The sequence below is a fragment of the Harpia harpyja genome, chromosome 14, assembly GCF_026419915.1.
Source record: "Harpia harpyja isolate bHarHar1 chromosome 14, bHarHar1 primary haplotype, whole genome shotgun sequence".
Lineage (NCBI taxonomy): Eukaryota > Metazoa > Chordata > Aves > Accipitriformes > Accipitridae > Harpia > Harpia harpyja.
This window is the reverse complement of record NC_068953.1, coordinates 36,233,378-36,258,656: the sequence shown is the minus strand read 5'-3', so window position 1 is coordinate 36,258,656 and position 25,279 is coordinate 36,233,378. Positions and strand designations below refer to the sequence as shown.

Sequence of the window (25,279 nt, the reverse complement as noted above, 5' to 3'; positions counted from 1 at the left end):
GTATAATACCATGCCTTTAGTTTTGTATCCAGTTGTTATTCAACCTGTGTTGAAGTTAGAATTTATCCTAAGGATATTCATGAAGGGCAAGCAGTGTTAGTCTTGACTGTTTCAAGTCATAGATCAATCTCATGGTCTCCCTCACTTCTAGCTCCACACTCCCTCAAAAAACCCTCAGTAACAGGGTGAAAGAGTGAAGGACATTGTGGCTCTCTGTTTCTTAATAAAACTGTTTTGCTTTGTATAATATTTCAGGGTTCTGCTGTTGTTTTAAAGGTCCAGATAGAATAAAAGTTGCATTTGTTTCTGCAATATTGGGGGGAGTGAGCGCAAGAGATGCTTTAGAGTTGGCTTAAAGTAATAGGCATGTGCTTAAGAAGCTGTTGGAAATCTTCAGGTGAAAGTGGTCTTAACTGTCAGGTTTTCTTTCTCTCTTTGTAGTGTAGTATTTTACTATATAATAGGTTTTGAATAAAGTGAAATGTCACTTGCATAATTTTTAGTGATATTGAGCAGATAATCTTATTTTGTCTTTACAGTGTTTTGGGGGGACCCAGTATTCACAGTTATTGAGTCTTTGAGTTCCTGTTGATTTCAGAGCTTTCAATTTCCTGATGTTTCTGAAAATGGTGGATTTTATTTCAGTCATATATAGCTCACAATGCATGTCTGGGTTTCTTTTTGATTTTTTTAGCCTGAGAGAATTCAGATAAAGGGGTTTATTAGCCTGAAACACACCTTACTCTGGAAGTACTGGGCTACATTTGTAGTCTTAGGGAATGCTCTGTATCTATCCTTCAATTGTCATTGATAAGCTCAGTCTAATAACTTTTAAAATATATTCATTTATCTTGAGTTCACTTTCAGTAGTGTTGTCTGCATTTCAGAACAGCTTTGTTGCTTTGATTTTTATTAGTGGTTTGCATGGGATATATCTGGAAAAGTTTATTCTGTATTACAGCTTTCTGTTGCTGCTTCATTTCCTTTGTAATTTTAAGTCTTTATTGTGATTCCTAAATAAATACTTTTTAGAAGTGTTTTCTTTATTTCTTTTGCTCTTCTTTGCTGCAGTTATAGCTCCTTTTCAGTGCAGGTGCCTTTAGTGTTGTTTTTCTGGTTAGCGTTTCCTGGAGTTAAATAGCTGTCTCTTAGACCTCTTCTATAGCCAGATCTGTACAGAGGTTCTAGGAGAAGTATAAGCTTTTTTGCTAGAGCTTCCTCCTCTCCTTGAGCTTCCCAAATGTTTTTTGTTTCTTTTTAAGTTTTGCAGCTACAAGACTGTCTACTAATAGAATTAGGCATTGTTTTGTTGTATAGGAAAGTAGCCATTATCTTTAGCAATACCTCAATTCCTAGTTCCTGGAGTCAGGTCTTGGGAATTTTGCCCAGTGATAATGGGTCTCTATGAGATACATCCTTCCTACTAAGGAGTTTTAAAATTTTAATTTCTGGCCATTTTGCTTTTACAGCTAAGAAAATCAGCTGTAGAGATACCTTTGTGGGTCCAGTTGTTAGGTACTTTTTGCCTCGTGAATTGCTACTTCGGTTTAGTTCCTGAAAGTTGCAGTGGTTCCTCTGAAGAGGTTGGGAGGCAAACTTCAGTTTCCTGGGTGAAGTTTCCAACAGCCTGTTTCATACTCATGGATATTTGGAGCATGGGGCCACTTACAGTACACCTGCTGGAGCATTTCTTATGTTTCCTGGAAAGACTTTTTGGCCACCCCACCTTTTGTTCCTGTCTGCCACATGTCTTTCTTACAGGGCAGATTTTATAATTCCTGCATTACAATGAGTGTCCTTGGAACAGGCTGCAGGCAGTTAGCTATCGACTGTTGACTGTAGAGGCCATTGATACCAGTCTGCTCACCACTTTCGCCAAGCAGCGAGCAAAGATTTACAACACTTTTGTCTGGGATTTTCCAGCTGTGTTAATACCTATGTTTTGTAGCATATAAGCAGCAAATCTGTATTTAAGAAACGCTGGGCCTGCTTGTGTGCTGTTCAGGTGACCTGTCTATGTGCTGAAAGACCAACGTCCATTCAGTTTGCATTGGTGTTGCTGTGAAGAACAGATCACCTGTGCGTATGAATGAGTACTTTGGATGTATGGGGTGTTGGCCTCGTGTGGGTTTATCTGTGCACCTGTACTGGGCATGTCCAGATTTCTAACACTTGGCTGGGACAGTAGCAGTGAGTAGTCTAGAAAAGTCTGAAGTCTAGAAATTCAGATACTATGCTCAAATTTTTCACATTCTGCTTGGAAAACATTGCTGGGTTTCTCAGGTGGGGAACAAAAAGATGCTTCGGGGAAACTTGAGATGATAGATTCAGTGAATGCTTTGGCACTTTGCAAGTGGGTTAGTTGATGTATACTGCACGTCTAGGTTAATCTTACCAACTTTTAGACATCTGGAAGTCAGAGGCCAGGTTTGCTCTACCATGAATGCTGGGGAGGCAGGTGTGTGTGTGTGTTGGAAAATCCAGACAGTTTTCCTTCATAAATGTTTATTTTAGTATAAACTGAATCACTGTCTGGAGTTTCCACCAGAGAGGAAATGTAGATGTTTCTACTGTAGATGGAGCATAGGTGCCTAGCTTCAATTTATATCTAAACCTAGGTGAAATAAATTTCCAGTTCTACTGGTTGCTGGCAGATGTGTTCATAATCTTCTGGTATGCTTGAGAAGCCACTCGATTGTCCAAGTTTGTAGGATGTTTAACTGTAATTGATTTCTTTGGATAGCCTGATTTTTCAAGAGCTTGGTTTTCACCAGGAACCTTCTATGGCACAAGAGCTGAGTGCTGTTCCCTCTCAAAGCATTGTTTTCAATAGTTTGGTGGTTCTGTGTGTCTTATTTCTTGTGCTTTTTTATCCTTGCTGTCAGCTGGTTAGGTTTATACTCAACCTTCCTATTTTATCTAGGCTTGAAACTAGACTTCCTGCCCAAGTACAGATGGAGAAATTATGTCAGTGAAATAATGGGCTGTTCTCACACATGTGCAGCTGGACAAGTTACTTCATCAAAATAACTACCTGTCTTCTTCATTGACTCATTGCAGGTTCTCAGTTTTCAGGATCATATGTAATGGGATGAATTACCTTCTGGTTTTACTGCAGAATCTTTATTATAACAAACAAAAGTCTGTTTGTTTTTGTTTTGTTTATTAAAAAATTATTTTAGGTGTGTTAGTATATTAAAATTCAGACTCATGTAGGAATCTTACTTGTCATCCAGGATTTTTACCCAAGATGTAGAACATGACTTTTATTTTAAATCTGGTCTTGTCTTTGTGTTCAGAAATGTCATGCATGTAGGCATAAAGTGACCTTCCGGTGTGCAGTTCCCACAAATAGAAAATGTGGGATTATCAGTTTAGAAATAACACCTAGTTAATGCTGTAATATCCAGTCTGCTCAAGCAACATCCATTGCTCTTACTCTTTTTGGCTAAAAAATTTCTCAGTTTATTCTAGAATTGTTTGACAGAATGATATAGAGCTTCTGTGGTGGTGCAGTACTTATTTAGGGAAAAGATCATAATATAGTCAGAATTAAATGTGTGTTTAAAATGCATGCGGCTCCCTTTGGAAATTTGAAAACTTAAGAATCTTTCACGAGCACGGTCCACTTTACCCTGTGACACGACTATAAATCATTGGAAAAGTGGGCTTTTTGCCACAAAAGCATGGATTTATTCTTCAAACAGTGACTAAAATCTCATAACTTTTATTGCAAATGATGTATTAAACATAATCAAAAATATGGTGTCTGATCTATATTGGCAATAAATATTTTGTTACTGGCAATTGGCTTCAAGCGATCTTAAAATCTTTAATCATAACAAGTAGCCTTAAGCATAAAAGATTAAATGCAGAGCACCTTTACAAGAATCCTTATTGTTTTAATCAAAATGACAAATTTCGATCCTGATTCTGCAAAACCTTATCTTTGTATTTATATTTTTACACTGTGATTAGCTTCAGGGAAGTCCTCGGGATTTGCTTTCTCTGTGTGAAGTTTATCATGTTGGTGGGCTTTGTGTGGTTGAAGTCCATATCCAAATTTTAGCCTCTCAGAATTTCTGAAGCTTTTTTTTCTAGTTTAAGTAGTGCGTAAGTGCGTATTTGGCATGAGAGGAGATGGGGTCAGAATATATGTTTAAAAAAGTAGTATTTGGCTGCACAGTCTTTAGTGTTGTGTTAGTATTTGTGCCTTGGTCATATTAATTGATAGATTTTGTTTTCCATGTGTTCCATATTACGTTGATCATAACTCAAGTCTTGATTTAGGCTTTATGTGGGATAGACAAAAACTTGGAAGGATAATATTCCTGTTCCCATGCCAGACTCTTTCCCTACCCTGGTATTAGTCTTTGACGAATAATGCTTTTTCCAGGTTCACCTGAAAATGAGAGAGGACAGTCTCAGAGCTTAGAATATTTTGGTTTGGTTTCATGGCAATTCTTTGCCTTTTTTTTCCTCTGTCTTTTTCCTTTCATTTTTGCTTTAGAAGTTAAAGTCTGTGTGTGGATGGTGAATTGGTCAAAATTATTATTTAAGGACCATTAAATTGTGGTGGTAGACTAAGTGGTCAAGTGTCAAATGTTTTAAAGAAAAATAGAAAAAACCGAACATGATGCTTATCAATAGTTCTGTTAGTGTGTTTTCAGGCTGCTTAATTGTGATCCTGCCACTGCGTACAATTTTGCCTTTATACATAACTAATTAAAAAAGTGTGTTCTGTAGCTAGATTTTGGCTAAAACCTATAGTAAAAAAAACCCCCAAGCCAACAACCCCAAAAAACCAAGAAGTAAATATTTATTTGCTAGCCTTGATTTCCTTGTGTCTTAGTCTTGCTGGTCTAATCTTCGCTCTTTAAGGTACTTTAAGTTGACCAACTGAGCTTGAATGTAAGGTATTAAAATGTTTTTCTTAATATTGTTCCTGTATTTTCCTGTGGAGGTTTTAGTTTAAACTAGTCAAGCAAGTTTATACCTTGTTTTTTTTAACACCTTATGTGTTCTGCCTACTTAATAAAAATTACCTAGATTTAGCCTATTTTGTTTGACAGCGGTATTTTACAGTTTGTGTAATTGATAAGTTTCTGTAAAGCATTGGATGCTCTTAGGAACATTTTTTTACTGAAATGCTAAGTATCAAACTCCTCTCTCTCTCTCTGTCTCTCTTTAAAGGCATTGCTGCTCCGGAGGTTTCAGAGTACATTAGTCATAGCAGAACACAACAATGAGACTCTTACACCCATTACACTAAATACTATCACTGCAGCAAAACGTCTTGGAGGTGAAGTTTCTTGTTTAGTAGCTGGTACCAGCTGTGACAAGGTAGGAAATGCTGTTTTCATATGAATGAAATAATGAATGCAGTGAAACAGTACTTGGTAGTGTCTTGGTTAGCCTGAAAAATAATCTGTAGCAAAGAGGAACTGTGCCAGGAATTGCTAATCTGCCGGAAATGTCCTGCACTTGAACTGCTTCTCTTCTGAAGTGAAAATATGGGTATAAATCTCATTTCACAAGGGAGAATATCAGTATTGGTTGTTATAAGCTTAAGCAAGCAAATTTTTATAGGACTAAAGGACAATTAACTTTTAAAACAATATTTCCCTGTAAAGTTTGAAAGACAAATATTGCAGTGCTAAAAACTTGCAAAGAAGCTTGCACTTGTTCAAATGGAAACCAGCAGAAATGAAACAGTACGGTAACAAATAGGGCTTCTGAGCATCTTGCTTTTACTAGTCAACTACTAGTAGCATAGTGACAGTGTGTTTGCAGCCTAAAATTCTGAAATTGGTGCTTCTTGACTTTATTGTATAGCTCACGTCTAAAAAAAGTTTCTTGTATGTTAGCTGTTGTATTGTTAGTCTAAGTTGAATGTGCAAAATCTAGAGACAATATAGTTAGTGACACTTTTATTCCACCATGATGTACTCTTGTGTGAACAGTGAAAGTAGAAATAATTATGCCTAATATTTTTCATACTAGGCTATTGTTTATGAATTGTTATTCTGAAAGCAATACGTAGTATCTCATGCATGAGGCATACTTCAGCTAATTCACAAATAGGTGGAGAAACCTCAGTGGCTATTCTAAACTGAGCCCCAGGTGTTGAAGGTGGAGACCTGGAAGCAAGTATTTATCCAGATCAAGAAAAGGGGGGTGGGGTGGGAAATTTGCCTTGTCTGTCTGTCTTTGAGTTTCATTATTCTTTGGCACTTGCATAGTAGAAAAATTATTGGGAATGGTTTGTTTGTCTGTTTTTTAATACTAAGTATATGGTGTCTATTTGGCAATGTATGTCATGCTGGGAAAAAGTACTTTATAAAAAATGAAGGTTTGGGGTTTTTTTTTAAGTTTCTTTGTAAGAATCTGTATTGATAGGACAAAAGAGCCAGTTACTCAAACAGATATTCTGTAGCAGCTATTATGGAATTTTTGTTTATTTCCTCTTGTTAATTTTTGAGGGTTAACCGATACTCGGAAAACTCAGTAAAACTATGCTTGTTCTGGGACGATGCATGTGGTCTCCAGACCTGCTGTCAGTCCTCTTCGCTCTGATCTGCAACAACCCTTTTATCATTTAAACTTTACTTCTGCAAATTTAAAGGAAAAAATGCATAAATACAGAATTTAAAATACACATCACATCAGTAGGCAAAAGTCAGCTGCAGACAAAGGATTGCTCCTTTAGAAGAAGTAGGATTGGTTTCTTGGTGATTGTATCAGAATACTGAGCAGTAATCCTCAAGCATGATTGTTATCCGCTGTTGTAATACATCACAAGATCGTTGCGTAATCCTGCATGCAGGAGGCAAGCTTTCTTATGTTTGGTTTGTTTTGTAGTTTTTTTATTCACAAAATCAATTCTCATTATCCTATAAGGCACTAGGCTGTGAGTCAGAAGATCTGCATTTTGTTCCATCAGGTTCGTTCTGATTTTGAAATTCACATACTTTTGTGTTCCAGTTGTAACTAATGTATAGGTTGTGAGCTCTTTGCAGCAGAGACTCTCTCTTGTTATTTGTTTGTGGTGCCTGTTACCATACAAACTAATAATAATTTATTTGTAATCGTAGGTAGCACAAGAACTCAGCAAAGTGCAGGGTGTTGCAAAAGTTCTAGTGGCTCAGCATGATGTATACAAGGGATTTCTAGCAGGTGAGAGTTGTTCTTACCTATTGACAAAAGAAATGGTATTTATATTTGCGATTGAAAATAAGATAGTTGTAAATTTGGGGCAATATTTTTTTATCCTCAGAGGAGTTGACTCCCTTGATTTTGGAAACTCATAAAAAATTCAGTTACACCCACATTTGCGCTGGAGCATCTGCCTTTGGGAAGGTAAGTAGATCGAAGTGCATCAAAATTTCTTGTGGAAAAGAGACAGAGACACTGTTGTATGTAAAAGCATGAATCAAATGCCTGAGAGAGGTCAGCCATGGACAGTTTTGAGTTTTCAAAAAAATGTTGCAGTAGTTTGCTTAAGAGGTCATTAGTTAGAAACACCGATTCATGTCTGTGTTTTATTATGGGCTGACTTGGACAAAGGAACAGTGTAGAAGAAATATTTAGTGGTAACCAGCTAGTTCTATGTACACAAGGCAAAATGTACGATAACACAAAATAGATTAAGTGATCTGAAAGTATTACAAAAATTGTAAGGAAAAGTACAGTAAATTGAGACGAAAAATGTATGATTTGCATGTTGAAATGAAAGTGTGCAGACCTATTGGAAGCAATTTTTTTTGGAGGGGGGAAGTGGCATCTATGATGTAAGTACTGTAAATTGAAATGTCTGCAAATATATATAAATAACACAGATCCAAGTTCTAGCCAAGATGTTTTTTAATGAAAATACAATTTTTCAAAACTTATTTTTTAAGGAGTGTGTGTTTAAGTATGCGGAGAGCCTCAGTACTAACAATCTGGTCAACGTTATGGTGCAGCTAAATGAGAGAAAAAGGATACTTCAGAAATCTTGCTGATGTGGGATGAATAATGACATCAGCGTTCCATCTGACTACTTTTACTTCCAGTCAATATCAGTCTGTGTACTTGTAATTTTGCTAGGAGAAATCTTTACATACCTTAAGTCTTAGGGTTTATTTATTTTATTTTTTTTCTTTATTTTTGATCTGCAGTGTCTTAGTGAAGGTTAATAGCTTTTGCTTTAAAGCTTAGAGTTCCATTTTTGAGTGCTTAATGTGAGTAAAGATTTTGGAACTGGGCCCTTTGTGTTGTACCAGCTTAGGAGGGGGACAAAAAACAAGCAAAGCTCTTGCTATCGTTAATTTCTTCATGATTTATGTTGCTCTTTTTAGCCTCCTTCCCATTCCTAAAGGTGTTAAGTTATTTTCTAGAGTCAATTTCAGAGCAGGAGAATATATATTTTAATATTAATTTGTAAAATAATAATTTTTTGGCTTTTGAGGAGAAGGTGCGGGGGGTGTTCCTATTGTCTCTGGTAACTAGCTTCCAAAAGTGCTTTTTTTTCCTTGAAGTGCTAAGAGCTCAGCAATCCATAATTGTCAATTTTCTGAGTAAATTGCATCTATATTCAGTTTTAAACTGTTGAAGCAAATGCCTCCTAATTTAATATATTGTCATGACCCAGACTGGACAGACCAGGGAGTCATGTTTAATTCGAAATTCCCTCGGGCTAAATTAGGTGAAATGATGCCAAACGATCAGTTAAAGATTTTATTCATGACAGAAGCAAACTGAACTGGCAAGGCGTGGTAGTAGGTGGCGGGGGTTTCTCACCACAGGAACTGGCATAAGATTACTTCTGTAAACCGTGTAACCCAGGGTAACCATATACATCAATTCAGGGAGTAAGGAGATCTCTCCCATTGAGTCACGAGGTTCAGAGCAGACCCCCTTGCTTTCCAGACTCCTCCTCAGAGAAGGGTCCAGGGGCGGCTGGATGCACTCTTAGTCTCAGACTTGGTCAACAGATTATATCTTGAAACGGATGAGGTGTAGGGATTGTGGAAAAGGAAAGAGAGAAGACCGAGAGAGAAAAAGGAAGAGAGAAAGATTTCACTAGTCCTGGGTCCAGCGTTGGTCCAGTCAGCCAAGGGGTCCAGTCCCCGTGGGCTTGTGCACCTGGGGCTTCAGTCTGTGTCCTTTTATCATCCTTGCCCCTCCTTCGGGCGGGCACCCGAAGTGTCAGGCTAATGAGCAGTTTGTGAGCCTTTGGGCTTGGGGGTTGTTTGCAGAGTAACTTCTCCTTCCCTGCAGATGTGGCCATTGTTTGATCTTTGTATCCCAACAGCTTATCAGAATAGGGAGCTGTGCACCCTCCAGCATGCCCTCCCCCTCCTGTTGCTGATGTCTGAGCTGATGGGCTTTTCACCTTGGTTCCTTGCTCTGCAGGGTTTGTCTTTAAGCAGAACTTGCCCCACCACAATGTTTGAGACATTAACTCTTTCAGTCTCTCACAGATATTGAATTCAGGGTTTACTTACGGTAAGTCTCATAAAATGTCTAATGTTATTACAATAATGGGATTTTATTTGGCTGCTAAAGCTACATGAGTAGCCCTACAAAAACCTTACAGTTGTATGTGCTTTTTTACCTACACACTGCATTATATGAAGTTAAAATCAGGACAGCGGGCATTCTTTTACTGACCGTGTGCATTTTACTTAGCATTTACTGTGCTAACTTTTCATCTTTAACTGCTAGAATCTTATTCCCAGAGTGGCTGGTAAACTTGATGTTGCCCCTGTTTCTGACATTATTGAAATTCAGTCACCAGACACTTTTGTGAGAACTATCTATGCAGGTGGGTAATCACAAAAGGTATGTGGTATTTGTGCAATAAAGAACCCAATACTGATAACTTTTTTACATAATCCTGTTGTTAGAACCTTGGAATATGATAGGAATTTTCACTTTACAATCTGAATTGCTGTGGTTCATAAAAATGAAACCTGGGGATGGACATGATGCTCCATGTATGAGAAAGCAAGTAATCCCAACAACTTTGGTACTAACAGTTGGAAACCAGGTCTATCACTTTAACGAATAGAATTTGGTAATCTCCTTTATACATACTGCATTTCTTTGTTAATGTTCTTCTGATCAGATTTAGTAAAACATAAGACATTAAGTTAATTGTCCAGCTTTATTTAATATGACTAGCATTAGTTCTGATTTAAGATACCACAGGGTTATTTTTCCTAATTATGAAGACATTGAACTAATTATAAATAAATATTTAATTATTGTAATTTGCAATTCTTTTTTCAGTCTTGTTTCTCTAATGCTTGTCTGACACTGCATTTTAATTTAGATATGAGCTCATTAGTTTGTGTTTCTTAATTTTACTGTACAAGATTGTACCATGTGTACCAACGTGGTATTACATTTCAAGTTACATTACCAGAATGTGGTTTTGTGTTGCACTTTTAAGTTGCTTCCCAGTAATTCACAGTTTCAGGATGACTTTGTTTATGAATAGCTGGTATTACAGCATTTTTCTCTTTTAGTGTTCCCTGCAGCCTCCAGTGTCAAGTAAATACCTTATATAATATATTACTGAGAGAAACACAATCCCACAGATACTTGGGGCAGGCCTCATTGTCTTCTGATGAATTCATGCAACCGGATGAAAGATCTACTTTGAATTATAGACACTCTTTAAGAATGAAACTTTAAAAGTTGGGTTTTTTTCTTCCTCCTCCTGAAATTTAAGAGCTTATTCATAAGAAATTATTTGAATGCTCTCTATCCTTTAAACATAGAGGATTTGTTATCATACTTCAGAAACCTGGAGCTAAAAAGTAAATTAAAGTATTTGTAATCTACATTTATTAAGTGCCTAGGTTTCAAGCTTTAGTCATCTAAAACTAGAGTTTTGGGAAGTAACTTTCTGAATGTTGCCTAATGGTTGGACTCGATGATCTTGAAGGTCTTTTCCAACCGAAATGATTCTATGATTCTATTCTGGTAGAACTGCTAATGTGTTTCTGATATTAATTTTATTTGTTTTTTTAAAAAGCATAGTATGTCTGATATTACCTTCTTTAAAAATGTAATGTGACTCTTTTTTTTAGGAAATATTCTTTGCACTGTGCAATGTGATGAAGCGATTAAAGTATTTACTGTACGAGGAACTTCTTTTGAGGCTGCACCAACAAGTGGTGGTAGTGCCAGTTTAGAAAAGTGTGAGTATTTGTTCTGGTATTTCATGTGATAGAGTTAGTTTTGCTCACTGCATGGTGATGTTTTGCAGAAGTATTTGTCAAAGCAAACTGGTTTTCATAATCTGAGCTTTATGATTGTAATATGGGAACTTACATTTTTTAGTGATGTCTGGTAAGGGAAGATATGGATTATATGCTCACTTGCTACTTTTTTCTTTGACCAGAAATGGAGATTACCTGTGCTGAAATCTGTGCCTGTTTCACTTACTGCTCAAACCTCTGCCACCACAGTCTTGAAACTTTTCCATATTTAAAGTTACAGCTGTTTGAATAGCCGGATGGGTTTTCAAAGCAAGACTGAGCAAAAATAAAAGTGGCTGGCTATCCACAGTTTTGGTTTCATCAGTTGTATTTTAATTGAGATAGGTCATTACAGTGTCTAGCTAAATTAGTAGCAGTTTAGATTGATTTGAGAACACCCACTTGTAGTTTTAGATCAGTTTTAACAAAATCAGTTAAACTATTATTTTAATGAAGCCAGTGTAGCTTTGATAAGAGAGAAATCCAGTCGCAGAATCACAAAATAGTTGAGGTTGGAGGGGACCTCTTGAGATGATCTAGTCCAGCCCACTGGAGCGGGTTGCCCAGGTTTGTGTCCAGTCAGGCTTTGAGTATCTCCACAGATGGAGACTTCACAACCACTCTGGGAAACATGTTCCAGCATTTCATCACCTCTGTGGTTTTTTGCTGTGGGCCTTTTCATGACTGTGCTGTAAATCCAGCAGAGGCAATCATTAGTAACGTGCTGCGTGTGTGTCCCAGTTCTCATACTTTTCTGGGTGGCTTAGTACCTGCCCCTGAACCATCCTGTATTTCCTAATGTCTGGGGATGTTAGGAAACAAATGCTACTTGATACTTAAGATTAGCATATTGCACTGTCATTGCACTACTTAATTGGCTTGTTTGCCTGTCTTAAGAACCACACTTACTATGCTGTGTTGATATCAATGTATTACTTTGTACAATAGACCTTCATTTTAGTGCAGCTTGTACTATAGGTTACTTAAACACAACTAATGAAAGAAGCTTGTAACTCAGAGCCACAGAGCAATTACTGATAGTAGTTAAAAGCTTGTGGTAGAATTGGTTATAGAATTAACTTTTGCATTAAGTTTAAGCTCAAATTTAAATGGTTGAAAATACACGCTTTATCCTTTTTCTTGTGAATGTTTTTCTTCACCTGATGAATGCAGTAACCCCTCCGCCGCCTGTTGGTATCTCTGAATGGATTGAGCAGAAGTTGACAAAAAGCGATCGACCAGAGCTTACTAGCGCAAAAGTGGTTGTATCGGGTGGTAAGTAGATAATATTAAAACTGTGTTATGTGCAATTAAGTAATGGTACGTCTTGATTAAATAATACCTGTAGCAGAACACTATAATGTGATACACTAAAAAAAAAAAAAAAAAAAATGATGTAGTTCTGAAATACGGCATAGCGGGCCAGTGGGAATGCACCCAACGTATATTTCATGAAGAGGCAAAACATGTTTTAACATATGCTAGTAGGCTTTTTAAGAACATTGTTATATTTGGTGAGTCCCTTTAGAATTATAGCGATATGATGTGTTTTTAGGTCCAAATCTGTCATGTTTAAAATTATTGCTAATGGTTACAGGCAGTCCAAACGTTATTATGTAATGGCTTTAATGGTTTTAAAAATCATTATGTTTGTATTCTGCTCTTCAGGTATAAAGTGATGGACTGTGATTCTTACTGTATGCCTACAGCTAAAAAATTATTCCTTAGTTATCCAACTACAGAGTTCTGTACCTAAAGCCAGCAGAGGGAGCACAAATTAGTAAAAAAATCCTGTTTCCCTGATTTCAGAGAATGATCTTGATGATGCTGTGTGCAGGTAGTAAACTAGACAGAGTAGTGTTGGTTTATACGAATGAAATAAGAATATTAATCACCAAGACAAAAGCTAAATCTCCAAATATTAAATACTATTTAGTAATATATCCAAAAATACCCTGTGCAAGCACATATTTGTGCCTTTGCAAACTCAAATACTCATACAGAAAGTTTATGTAGGCAATAAAAAAAAAATCTTAAAGCATATTATGATGTTCTTTCTTTATCTTTTTTTGTTCTTAACTTTTAAGGGAGAGGCTTGAAGAGCGGTGAAAATTTTAAGTTGTTATATGATCTTGCGGATCAATTGCATGCTGCAGGTAAACTTGTTTTCTTCCTTTTTTTTAACCCTGGTTATTATATTTTAAAAGGTTACATAAAAGACTTAAGATGAACATTGTTTTCAATTTTCATATCTCTCTCAAATTCTTAAAATCCTGTTAGTTTAGTCATAGATACAGTTTTGTCTTGTCCTTGTGGTCAACTGTGTATTTAAATGCCTGTGTCTGAAGTAAAATACTAAACTGTAATATTCCCTGTCCTCCTCGAATATCCAGATCACAAGCTCACAAACAAAAAGTGAAGTTGTATAAATTAAGAAATGGTCTTAGCTCACTTTGAAGCGCAGATATTTTCTTCATACATCCTTATATATTACTCCTTTACAGAATCCCTTTCATAGTTCTTGTAGTTTGAGTGACTCTGTCTTTTTGCTATGCTTTGTATTAAAAGGAGAAAACTGAGTGTGTACAGTGTTTCAGCAAAATATTTTAAGAAAAGGTTGGGAGAGGAGGATGAACTGTTTGCATTAATATTTTAACTACATTAGTTTTAGATTTCACATGTAATAATAAATTTATAGTTCTACATGAACGGCTTTGTTTTTAAATTGGTGGCTTCACTAACTAAATGTCCATGTGGCATTGTCAAGTTTACTTTGATATTTTTCTTCCGTATGCCTGACTTTTTAGCTCCACAGCAATATAAGATGGCACATGTGTTCTGTTTAAACTTGGGAGGAGCATTATGGGAAGGCATTTATGGGAAAATCCTCTTTTGACAAAGCGACAAGAGAAAATAATGGAAATATGCCAGACCGAAATCCTCGGTTTCAAATATATGGCCCTTTGGTACTGGGAGTAAGGATTTCCTGTTGCTTATGAAGTGCATTAGCACTTAGTATTTGGAAGTTTCAGCCAGTGGTATAGAGAGGGATTACTATAACAGCTTTTAAGAGGGAAGTTTCTAAATATGTGCCCTTAGAGTGTGGGACTCTTCAGTGAAATACATGTGCTTTTATGGTGATAGAAATTTGGCTCACTAATATTTTAAAAGAAAACACTGGAAATATTTTCTTTCAACTAGTTGGAGCTTCCCGTGCAGCTGTTGATGCTGGCTTTGTTCCTAATGACATGCAAGTTGGACAGACAGGCAAAATAGTAGCACCAGTAAGTATGGAAATATCTTTCATAAAAGAGCTGTGATGTTTTCTAGCATGCATTTTCCTTCAAAGCAAATGCTTAGAAATGAGCTAAGTCTTAATACTGAGCCTAACAGGAAAAGCTTAGTGTGCCCATTGTGATATTGTCACTTGACCACGTATTTGCAAAACTACAGCAGCAAGCTGTGATGTAAATCTCGACTTTGGGTTAATTGGAAGTGTTCTGCACATAGTTTTGTCAGAGGTTTTGCATGCTGGATTTTTTCATGGTTGCCTGTGCTGAACCTTTTTTAGTTTTCTAACAGCTATCATTGATATGCTAAAAGATGTCATTGCCAACATAAACTTGAAATTATATTGATATGTGGCTTGGATCTCTGGGAAGTGTGTTTTTTGGGTTGGTTTTTTTTTTTTTTTACAGGTAATGATTTTTTTAAAGTTTTGGTAACCATAACTGGATTATTGCATTATGTTCTAAGCAAAATTTTTGTAAGAGATGAAAGTGCAAGAAACTTAAGTGATAAATAATCTACAGGTTGGCTGCTGTAGAGTGAAATACCAAGAAGGGCATACTCTAATGAGTGGCTTAATGTTGGGAAATAACCTGCTGCATATCTTTTCTGCTATGCATCCTGGTATCATAGGGGACTGATTTCTATCCCTGTGTCATTTTGGATTGGGGAGGGGCCCTTCCTGTCATGTAGAAGTCTGAGACTACTTTCGTTGTTCCTTATGACTTGGGGAAATTTGGGGAAAGTGGTAGACAGATAAAGCACACTGGAGCATTTGTAAATAAGAAGGTACAAATGTAGCTCGTCTCAGCGTGGGGTAGAATGTGTGCTAGCACATGATGATTGTCAACATGAGTAGGGAATTGTGACTAAGAACATGGTCAGGTATGGCAATCTGTCCGATGTACACTTTGAGCTATATAATCAAGTAAACATTTAGCCTTTCAGTAAGCAGTTCTTTGAGTGTGTATGGCAACAAAAAGCACCAAAGAGCAACTTTATACTTGTTAAGGGTTTAATGAGACCAGAGGGGAGAGTGACCTGGAACTTAGTAGAGAAACTTGTCATATTTCAACTGCTGCATTTACCAAATCGCAATAATTTAAATAATACTAAAAAGCTGTACATGTCCAAAGCTTTGATAGGATCTGAAATGTTTCGCCTTTGTACCATTAAGAGTTGCAAATTCGTGAACCTCAAACCATGGCCATTATTTTTGCAGTATAGAGCAGGATAGAGCAGTACTTAAAGGTGTCAAAGATGGGCTTGTGATTCCTGGAGTCTGTTGTCAGTTCTGCCTGGTGGGTTTTCTTGAACAAGGTACTTTCTGCTTCTGAGTTCTTCTGTCTTGAAATGTGGATAGGGATATTTGCTGCTTTTTTTTTTTTTTTAAGGCCTCATCAGAGGCCGCCTGATGATAGCCCTGTAGGGCTAAGTGGAGCTATTGCTAGGCACACTAATGTTTAACCTGTAAATCTATATGATAACCAACTGATACAAAAAACAGCTTCTGAGAAACAGACCTATTGGTAAGACTTAAGGTCCATCTGGTTGCATATTGTGTCCTTCCAAAATCTTGATAGTAGTGATAGTAACCTCTGCTATGCAAGGAAATTGTGAGGCTTTACAGATTATAAATGCAACCTAACTCTTCTTTCTGGTGATGTCTTTCTTTTGTGCATAGTCTGCAATTGTTATTTTTTTGGCCGTACTGCAGGACAGCTATAGCCCCCAGCATAATACTTCCTGTTTGCTAAGGGAACATTTGTATTTAAATATAATGCACTTTCTTTTGATCACACAGTAGGTATAAGGTCCACCGTATTGCAGCAAGCTAATCAACACTAATTCAGAAAGTGCAGCTGCAACATACATGGAAACTGCAGGTTCCAAAGAAGGCAGAGTTTGTTGTCATAAGGAAGCAATCTTTGGTTGGTTGTTGTGTACCCAAACCTTTGAAAACCAGGGAGTAAGCTGAATGTAATTTAACTGCGTACTTCAAAAGGGCATGAGATGAGACTGACCATTCTTAGTTCTTCACTACCCAAATATCCATTGATTATGTGGAGAATGCTAATTTGAAGACAGCTCAGCTCTGGTTTGTGTGTCTTGAGGCTCAACAATGAACATTCTTTACAGAGTCAAGGTCATATAAACAATTATGTTGAAACAAAAAAGGGTAGTTTTTGATGAAGTTATAGTGCTATAACTTGCCACAGATGGCTCATAGCAACATGTGAAAGTCATAAGAACATACAGCCACATCATACAATCACATCAATGTCACCATTGTCATCTTCTAGAGGATTGTTAAAATAGCCATTAGTCAGTCAGGACTGACTAATGAATGTTTAACTATGGTGTCAATAAACAATCCTAACTGGCACAATTGCATGGTGTTACATCTTTTTGTCAGCAGGTTGGTGGATTTCTCTCTCATCTCCCTTCTTAACAAATACTTATTAAGTAGTGAGTTATGCAGAGTACTGAAAATAATATGCCCCTTCTTTCAAATTGTTCAAATATTTCTTCTGGACCTTAAAATACATGCAAGGACAGCATACAGTGGCTTAGAAGTATAGAAAATATTTTATATTGATTCTAGTGAAAGTGCAAGTTGAATTGATACTAAGCCCTCAGAGTTGCTGACTAGAGGAATTAATTTTTCAATGTGCTGGATAGGTATCCTGAATCTGAGGCAGTTTAAAGCTGCAAATTCTTAACTTGACATTCCTAATTCTACTTTGCCGTCTTCTTGGTACTTTAGCTAGAAAATTATTCTGTGCAATGGAAGATAAAGTTCACTTAAAGAAGGAGTAGAACTGAAACTTTCTTGATCAGATCAAGATTATACTGGCTATTTTAACAATCCTCTAGAAGATGACTGCTTTCTCTTCCTGTGAGGTATGCTTGATATCACTAGTTCAGGGAGAGCTCATGACATTTTATGTGGAAAATTGCAAAGCAGCTTTGTACATTGGTTAGTTACATTAGCTGAGACCTGAGTTTTGTGTTTAGTTTTGAACTCCAGTTGATGTGGTGCCTGCCTTCCTGGGCATGTGGGTTTTAAGCAGGGGAAGAATTGCGGATACAAGAAACTGTTGCGAGTTGGAGACATACTTGCTCTCTCCTGTGCAGCTGTTAGTTTCTGATGGGAAAGTATCTTAGCATATACTCTTACTCTTCTATTAATAGTCTCTTGCCCAGTCTCAGCGGAGGATTGGAATGCATTGTTTTTAAAGGACTCTGGAATTAGGTCATTTTGGGGACTAGAGAGGGAGATGAGTTAGTTACAAGCTCAGGAAGAGAGGAGGTGCTTCTGCTGCTGCTTTTTGTGTATGACTGCTGGGGAGTGTTTCTGTGCTTATCATTGGGTAAGAAGGTGATAATCTAAAAGATCTGCTTCTTTCTTCCCTTGTGCCTTTGATTGTGGATTTGGTGAAGGAAGGGTAATTTTGGTCATTGGTCCTTCAGTAATTCTGTGGCTGGCTTCAGTTTTTAAGAGTGCAGCCCAGACAGTGCATCAGAGGGCATGAGAACCTCACAGCCACAGCAGCTTTCTTGAAATGCTGATGTATTAATACGTGAACAAACTGCCAGTCAAGAAACAATTGTAGTTTGTTTTGCTTGAGTCATGAAAGAATGCAGTTAATTAAGGAGTACAAATTTCACCTTCTTTCTGTTTGAGAATTAGTTCTAAACAGTACATCTACACTTCCAAAATAGCCTTGGATCTCTAAACTTTGAGCTTTTGTTCATGTTGGAATTTATGCATTTTGTTGTTTTTTTTGACTGGATCTCTGGTAATTTTTCTTTTGTCTAATTTTATTCCAGTTGTTAAAATGTTTAGTGTATTATTTTTGTTTCTGTTAGTAGCTTTTTTTACCTGTTGATTTCAGGTGATTGCTGCTCCTGTTTGGACATTGTGTCTTATAAAAGAGAAGGCTGATTTATATTACTTGATGAGATGGAAGGAAGGAAATTTTCAGGCATAAGTGGATATATTAAAATATAAAATGTTACCTTCCTAATTAAAAAAGTAATTTAGTATCTTCAATGTCTTTAATCAGTGACAACCATTTTAGGAGTGTATTTTTTTAAATTAGAAGCCAGTTTTCCCCTATTTCTTATATGCAGGTGTTCTGCAGAAAAATGAAATTCAGTTCTCAGATTAGGCACTGTATATAGTTTCTGTTTAAGAAAAAAGCCCGTGTAAGAATGGTCAAATCAGTTGGTTTTGGATAAAAATATTCTTCCCATGAGTGCCTACTGTTAAGCATTAGTTAAGTATATCCAGTTAGAAAATACTAAATTCCCTGCACTGATCAAGCCTCCCACCACCACCCCAGAGTAACAGCTATTTTTAGATAAGAAGTTTCAAATAGTCAGGGGCATTAGTTTTCATGGTAAAATCTTCCCAGTTCTTTCCATTTTGTTTAAAAAAAAAAAAAGAAAGAAAGAAAAGCAAAAGGGGGGATGAGAAGAAAGAAAGTAAATAATGTTTTTCAGTTTTTTAAAACTTTTGTACATGGAACATGAATGCTTCATTTATTAGTTCAGTATTAGCTTTCCTTACCCTAGGTATAATTAGCAACATTTCTAACATACAAAGAAGTATGTTAATCTTTCTCATGAACTTGCATAATTTGTCTAATATTTAAACAAAAAAAATCTGACTGTTGTGAGAAAAGAAAAGCAACTGCTGTAAGTCTTAAGTAGCTTGTTAGTTTCTGAACTGTGAACTTTGCAGTACAGATTTGTGAGGAAGGGACATATAGGGGATGATTGAATGCCTACAAATAGGTGTCTAATGCCATTTTAGCCATCTGGGGTATAAAAAGTACATTCACAGGGCTGGTAGTTACTGTGTGGGACCTGGAGACTTCCTTCTGGAGCAGCATCTATGATTCAGGTGGGAAATCTTACACTGTCTACAATGCTACTAGGCACCTATGTTTGGACATCCAAATTGTTCCCATGGTCTCCCAAGTTTTCCCTTGTGTCCTAATTATATTCTCCCTTTAGCTTTTTAAGGAAGGTGGGGTCGTACTGGGATTATCTTGCTCTCAACTTCTTCCCCCCAGAAAACAAACAAAACCTCAGTGGCACTGTCAGTTGTTTTGGGGGTTTTTTTCTGTTTGTTTTTTTTTGTGTGGGTTGTTTTGTTTGTTTGTTTGTTTGTTTTTCCCCAGAAAGTGTGTGTCATTTTGGGCTGTTCTATTTTATCGTCTGACCTAGTGAAGGAACTGCTGCTGCCTGAAAGGCATCCTTCTAGTTTAGTCTCTTCAGAGTTTGTGTTCACTTAACTCTTTTTATTTTATTTTTCCTGTATTGAAGTCTGTGTTCTTTCAGGGTCCAGTTCTGTAATTGCATTAGCTTTCTTAATAGGTTTTCCTAGCTGGCAATAGGGAAGACGTGGCCAGACCAGTATTTCACAATTGTAGGACTCGCGGTGTCCATCTGGGGGTTAGCCATCAGTAGACCAGGGTTAGAAAGCCTCACCTTCATCTCAGACTTTATTGCAAGGTTTTCTTCTTGGGGAGGGTACAGTAGAGAGGGTCCATCCAGCAGGGAAAGTGCAGCCAGGCAGAACTCCTTTTTTTCAGGTGTTCAGTTGCTGCTGTCTTGTTACTTTCAATGTTGGGCACAAAATACTAACAGGTGACAAGAAACTGAGATGGAAAACTCAGGAACACAGAAGTTAGGAAATACATGATGTAGTAATAATTGACATGAGATTAGGTGATTGTGCTAGAAATGTGATATGATTGCACAGAAGGCAGATGCATTTGGATATTGTATGTGCTGAGAAACCTTAGCTGGGGAAGGCAGATGGGAATTCAGTGTAGTTCTGGTATGATTGCCAGGAGTAAACTTGCTGACCAGCTTAGCTTCAGTTTCATACCAGAGGGTCTCTCTGGATATAATGGATTGCAGGAACTTCAAAAGGGAGAGAGATGTACAACTGTCAGGAATCGAAGGTAGTAATGAGGGGAAAAAGAGGCATGTTAAAGAGGTGCAGCTTCAATTGAGATGCTGAAGAGTGAGATGTTGGTTCGGTTGAAAGGCACCAAAGCCGTGGAAGAACAGGAACAACTTAAGGTGTTTTACGTCATAGAAAATGTAGGAGTGGGATGAAACTAGAAGCAGGAAAAGGAAAGCTGGATGGCAAGGAAGCATTTCTGGGCAGACAGATACATGAAGGTGCAGAATGGTCCTCTACAGAGCAGTGGAATTCCTGTTGCTCCGCCTCGTTTACAAGAGGATGGGACACTTTCTGAGCTTGTATATGCCCCAGTATTTTACTAGACAGTCCCTTTCACTGCAGTGAGCTGCTTTTTAGCACTTAGTAGTCATCTGCTTGCTTTGGGAGTAGCAGGAAGGGAGAAAGACAGTATCACATTATTTACATTATTCCTGTATTTCGTACTACTTTGTATTCGGTGGCAAAGGAATCAAATACTTCCCCTAGCCTGGGTTTTGTTTTCTCCAAAATGCACGAGTGACTCATGGTTTCATTGCATAGTAAGTGGATACTAACACTTCTTCAATGTTGCTTCCCATCACTTTCTTAGGGATCATTTGCTTGCTCAGGTTAATCTATCTGTTAAGTTTTGTTTCCCTTCACTCCCTTGTGGGGAAGTGTAGCGAAAGTGAAACAAGGTATATTTTATCCTAATATTACTGTTCCTTTTTGTTCTTTGGCTCTTACCTAAAATTACTAACAACAGAATGAACTAATTAATTCCGTTAGCTTTGTGAGAAGTGTCACTCCTGTCATCTTGATTGTACTCACTTAAAAAAATGTTCTACTCCTTGCTTATCAATGATAAGATCCTCATTGCTTCCTAATCTGTTACACATACAAGAAAGAGAATATTGAGATACTAAAGTTTCTTTATTCAAACACATGGTACGTTACTGAATTTCCCCTACCTTCAGCTAGCTGCTTTGTAGGAATGCGTTATTTGTACATTGCATTTGCAGGTTTTATTAACAGACCAGCAGGTGCACTTTTCGTTGTATAGATGGTTGAGGCAGGTAGCTAGCAGATGGGAACAGCGTTGGGAAAACTGACTGTGCTGGGGAAATTGTTTTTGGAATATCTCCTCTGATAATTCACTATTGTTGAAAAGTAGCTTTATAGTGGCAAACTTTAGAGAGCTGTTTGTAGGCAGCTGGGACTGAATTTACAGACTACCTTTCTCTGACTTGCTAAAAAGCTAAGGATTGACAACCCCTTTCATCCTGCATTATCCAGTGTAGCTTTTAACTCCAAGAAAACTATGTTCACAAATTGATGCTCTGCTCCTCTGGGGTTGGTGCAGGAACATTAAATTGTACTAAAATATTCATATGTGAGTGCATTTAGCTGAAAGCAATTGATGTGCTTTTCCCTAGAGAGAGAAAAAAAATTGCTGTATGGCCCTGCACTCCAGCAGACACCCTAACCATGCTTAAGAGTAATTACATAGCTTGGCTGATCAAAGGTTCTTAAAGTGAAAAAGAAGCTGTAGTTGGGATATAGCTTAGTAATGTGTGCTTCTTGAATGGAACATAGTCAGCTGCATCAAAGTAGTATGTACTGGGTAGTTGTTTGATATACAGTGTAATATATATGAACTAGTGTCAAGCCAGAAAATACTTTATTAGGTTAATAGCTTGTAATTGGAAGGAATCTCTTGTATGAAGTGATTTTCATTACAAAGATTTCTTTCTAATTTCATTGTCCTTTAACTCTTGCAAATAAAATAAAATATCTGAGCTGCCTTTAAAAAGAGTACATGTGCCAAAGGGGTTTATTAAACTAGCCTGTTTAAAAGCATGCCACTGGTAGGATGATAAATTGATGTACACTGAAGGTTTTCAGTGTAATTCAAAAATTGGCATAAAAATCAATAGAAGCTGATGGCATGCTTGCAAAGTAACTACCTCATCTTGTGTTGCACCTGTGGATGCACAGTAGTCTCTTACAGCAGCATTCAAAAAGTCACTGTAAGTTGCAACTAAAAACTCTTCTTGTGGTTCTCTTAAGCAAATATATCTTAATTGCCCCAAGGCAGCCTAAGGCATTTTAAAATATTCTCATAAGTGAAAATGAAGTAAGATTATATGCCACAAATTAGTCTATAAATAATTGGAAGAGTCAGTATGCACAGGAAGATAACTGCATTGGTATATTGGTAATTATAATCATCCACATATAGCACTCTTGTGACATTTATGCAAACAGCGTGTAACTGGATATATGGATTTCTGGAGCCAGTTGTGCAAATTTGTGAATGTGAAGTCTTATGGACTTGCTGTAGATGCTAATATGTAAGTTGGGTACATTTAAAGCAGAAATAGGAGTTTAGGGGGATGGCTGAGGGGCATTTTTTCATTTTAATGATCAGCATACAATGACTCTCTCTACAAGACATACCATGGTCATGTTTGTGGAAAAAACAATACAAGGCTAGATTAATGCTTTAAATAGCAAATGAGAAGTTGGATTCATGACTTGGAATCTTGCCTTATAAATGTGGGACTTGAAGTTTTGTTTCTTTTTAGGGTTGTTGTGATGCAGATCTGTGCTTATAAACTTTGAGGTTTCTGTCAGGGTCCTGGCTCCCACTGGAGTCTTGTGGGATATTGTGTGGCAGGACAAATTAAAACACTCTTGACCTTTGTGCCAGTTTGCTGGCTGAATCAGCTTTGGCTGCTGCTGTACCCCTTGTGAGAAGCCTAATGGGTATGTTATGTGCTGATGTTCCCACCTTCACATGTTGCCATTACTGACATACCAAGCCCTTTGTGCAATAGCACATATTTAAGTACTTCCTGATTGTGCCTGCTTGCCCTCTTCTTCGTATGCTCTTAGGCTATTCGGTCCATTCAACTTCCTGTGCTGCGTGTTTCCTCCATTGTGCTCTTTCTGACCATTAGCTCTCTTCTCTGGTGTCCCTTCTCCTGTGCTGATGTCTGCTATTCACTTCATAAAAAAGAAAGATTTGTGGCACGGCTGTGACATACATACAGTAATTATTTCCTGTGTGAAATTAAGTTACTGTGAGGCAAGACAATTGTCTAATCTGATGCCATGCCCTTATACCACCACAACGTTCGCTTTCCTTAACTTTAATTGCTTTTGGGACTTCATTTGTATCAGGCAGTGCAGTGAGCCCCTTGGTACAGAACCTGTGTGCTGTTTTGTTATGCCGTTCTCATGTGGCACAGTGCTGGCAGCAGCACTTCAGTGAAAACCTGCCTGTGCACAAGCACCAGGGAGTTGATAAATGCCACTCCATGTCCTGGACTTCGACGTAAGTGCCTGTAATTGTAGGCTGTGGATCAGCTACCTGACAGCAGTAATTAGAGCAGCTTCCAGGGATCCAAAAAGCAGGAACTTGAAGTTGGCATAAAGCCATCTTTGTTGGCACCTGAGAGGTGCGATCCAGACTCTGATTTATGCCGTTTTGTGCCTCGGCGTGGGTCTCCTGCGTAGACGAGCTCTGCAGAACTTAGATCTCCTTCCAGACCTTAATGTGCTCTCTGCTGTGATGGCAGGCATGTCGCATAACACAATTGGAAGCAATGCTGCTCGGTGGTACCGATCTGCTTTCTGTTTTCCTCCCTCACTTACTTCGTAGTGCTTGGGGTTACAGTCCTGACTTGGGACTTTGAACGCTAACACAGTAGAAATGATAGGACTCAGCAAAAGGCATGACAGAAGTTAATGATTTCAGGGAAAATATCAAAACAAGGGTATTACGCTGAAAATAACTGAGAGATCTGAATTTCTGAGTCTTTTATGATCTCTCTGGATGACCAGTTGAATCCTTCCCTTGGAGAGCACTGAACAGTCCTGAATCTTTATCATTCAGACCTTGTGGGTCCTTTGTGTCCCTCCTACTAAATTGTAGAATAGATTTCAACTAAGATATAAGCAGTCAAATCTATTTTATAGTATGGAACTATTAATAAGAAACATGCTGTCCTGTGTGTTCTTTGTATGGAAACATTGCTGAGGTGATCTACTGTAAGTGTTACAGCCTGCTGAATGGACCAGTTATTGTAGCCAGAGAGCCAAAAGCACATAACCTAGAAGAGCATGGCTTAGATGCATAATAAAGGCTTTTTAGACAAGCCTGGTGATTTACAAATGTCCTTTTAATGAAACATCCTTGTCTCCTAGATATTTTAATAGAATATATACATAGGCATCTGGCTCCTGGTTAGCTGGATTCTTTCCAAAGACTGAACTTCACAATGTTAAACAGACTGATAAGAGTATCTGGTAGTCTAGATGACTGGCACTTAATGAATTGCTCTAAAAAGAAAAAAATCAAATTACAGTAATGCGTTTGTAAAAAGAGATTGTATTAAAGACTATATGATGTTAGAATAATTTCTCCTTTAACATCTGTTCTTTTATTTGGTATAATTAAAATATTGCATTTTTACCATGAGTTCTTATATGGACATACTGTATTAGATTGCAGCTGTGGTTAAAATGGATTGACCTCCAGTAGTAATCTACTCAGTAAAAAGCTGTTGAGGCAAAGAAATTTCTGAGTGTCTTCAACAGCTGTGTGTGTTTGTGGGAATGCATAGACTACATTCTGTGTTTGACTTTCAAAGCAAGCCTTTTTAATAGGAAATACTTTGTTCCTGCTCTGTTTTCCCTCCCCTTCAATTTTTATGGGAGATAGCTTGTGTAGAAAAGCTTCATAAATTCTATTTATCTATTCCTATTT

General features: G+C 37.5%; 2 protein-coding genes across 3 annotated transcripts in view; one reads left to right on the top strand and one right to left on the bottom strand.

Moving 5' to 3' along the window:
• The window catches only part of FBXO22 (F-box protein 22), a 183,062-nt gene that overhangs the window by 21,958 nt on the left and 135,825 nt on the right, over positions 1-25,279 (bottom strand). The window lies entirely within an intron of this gene.
• Positions 1-25,279, top strand: part of ETFA (electron transfer flavoprotein subunit alpha) — a 44,076-nt gene that overhangs the window by 12,683 nt on the left and 6,114 nt on the right. For both annotated transcript variants that reach the window (XM_052807648.1, XM_052807649.1), the window contains exons 2-9: positions 5,194-5,343; positions 7,095-7,176; positions 7,277-7,359; positions 9,709-9,808; positions 11,082-11,192; positions 12,426-12,527; positions 13,340-13,408; positions 14,454-14,536. In XM_052807648.1, the coding sequence (XP_052663608.1) occupies positions 5,194-5,343; positions 7,095-7,176; positions 7,277-7,359; positions 9,709-9,808; positions 11,082-11,192; positions 12,426-12,527; positions 13,340-13,408; positions 14,454-14,536 (780 nt within the window). The remainder of the gene's footprint in view (positions 1-5,193; positions 5,344-7,094; positions 7,177-7,276; positions 7,360-9,708; positions 9,809-11,081; positions 11,193-12,425; positions 12,528-13,339; positions 13,409-14,453; positions 14,537-25,279) is intronic.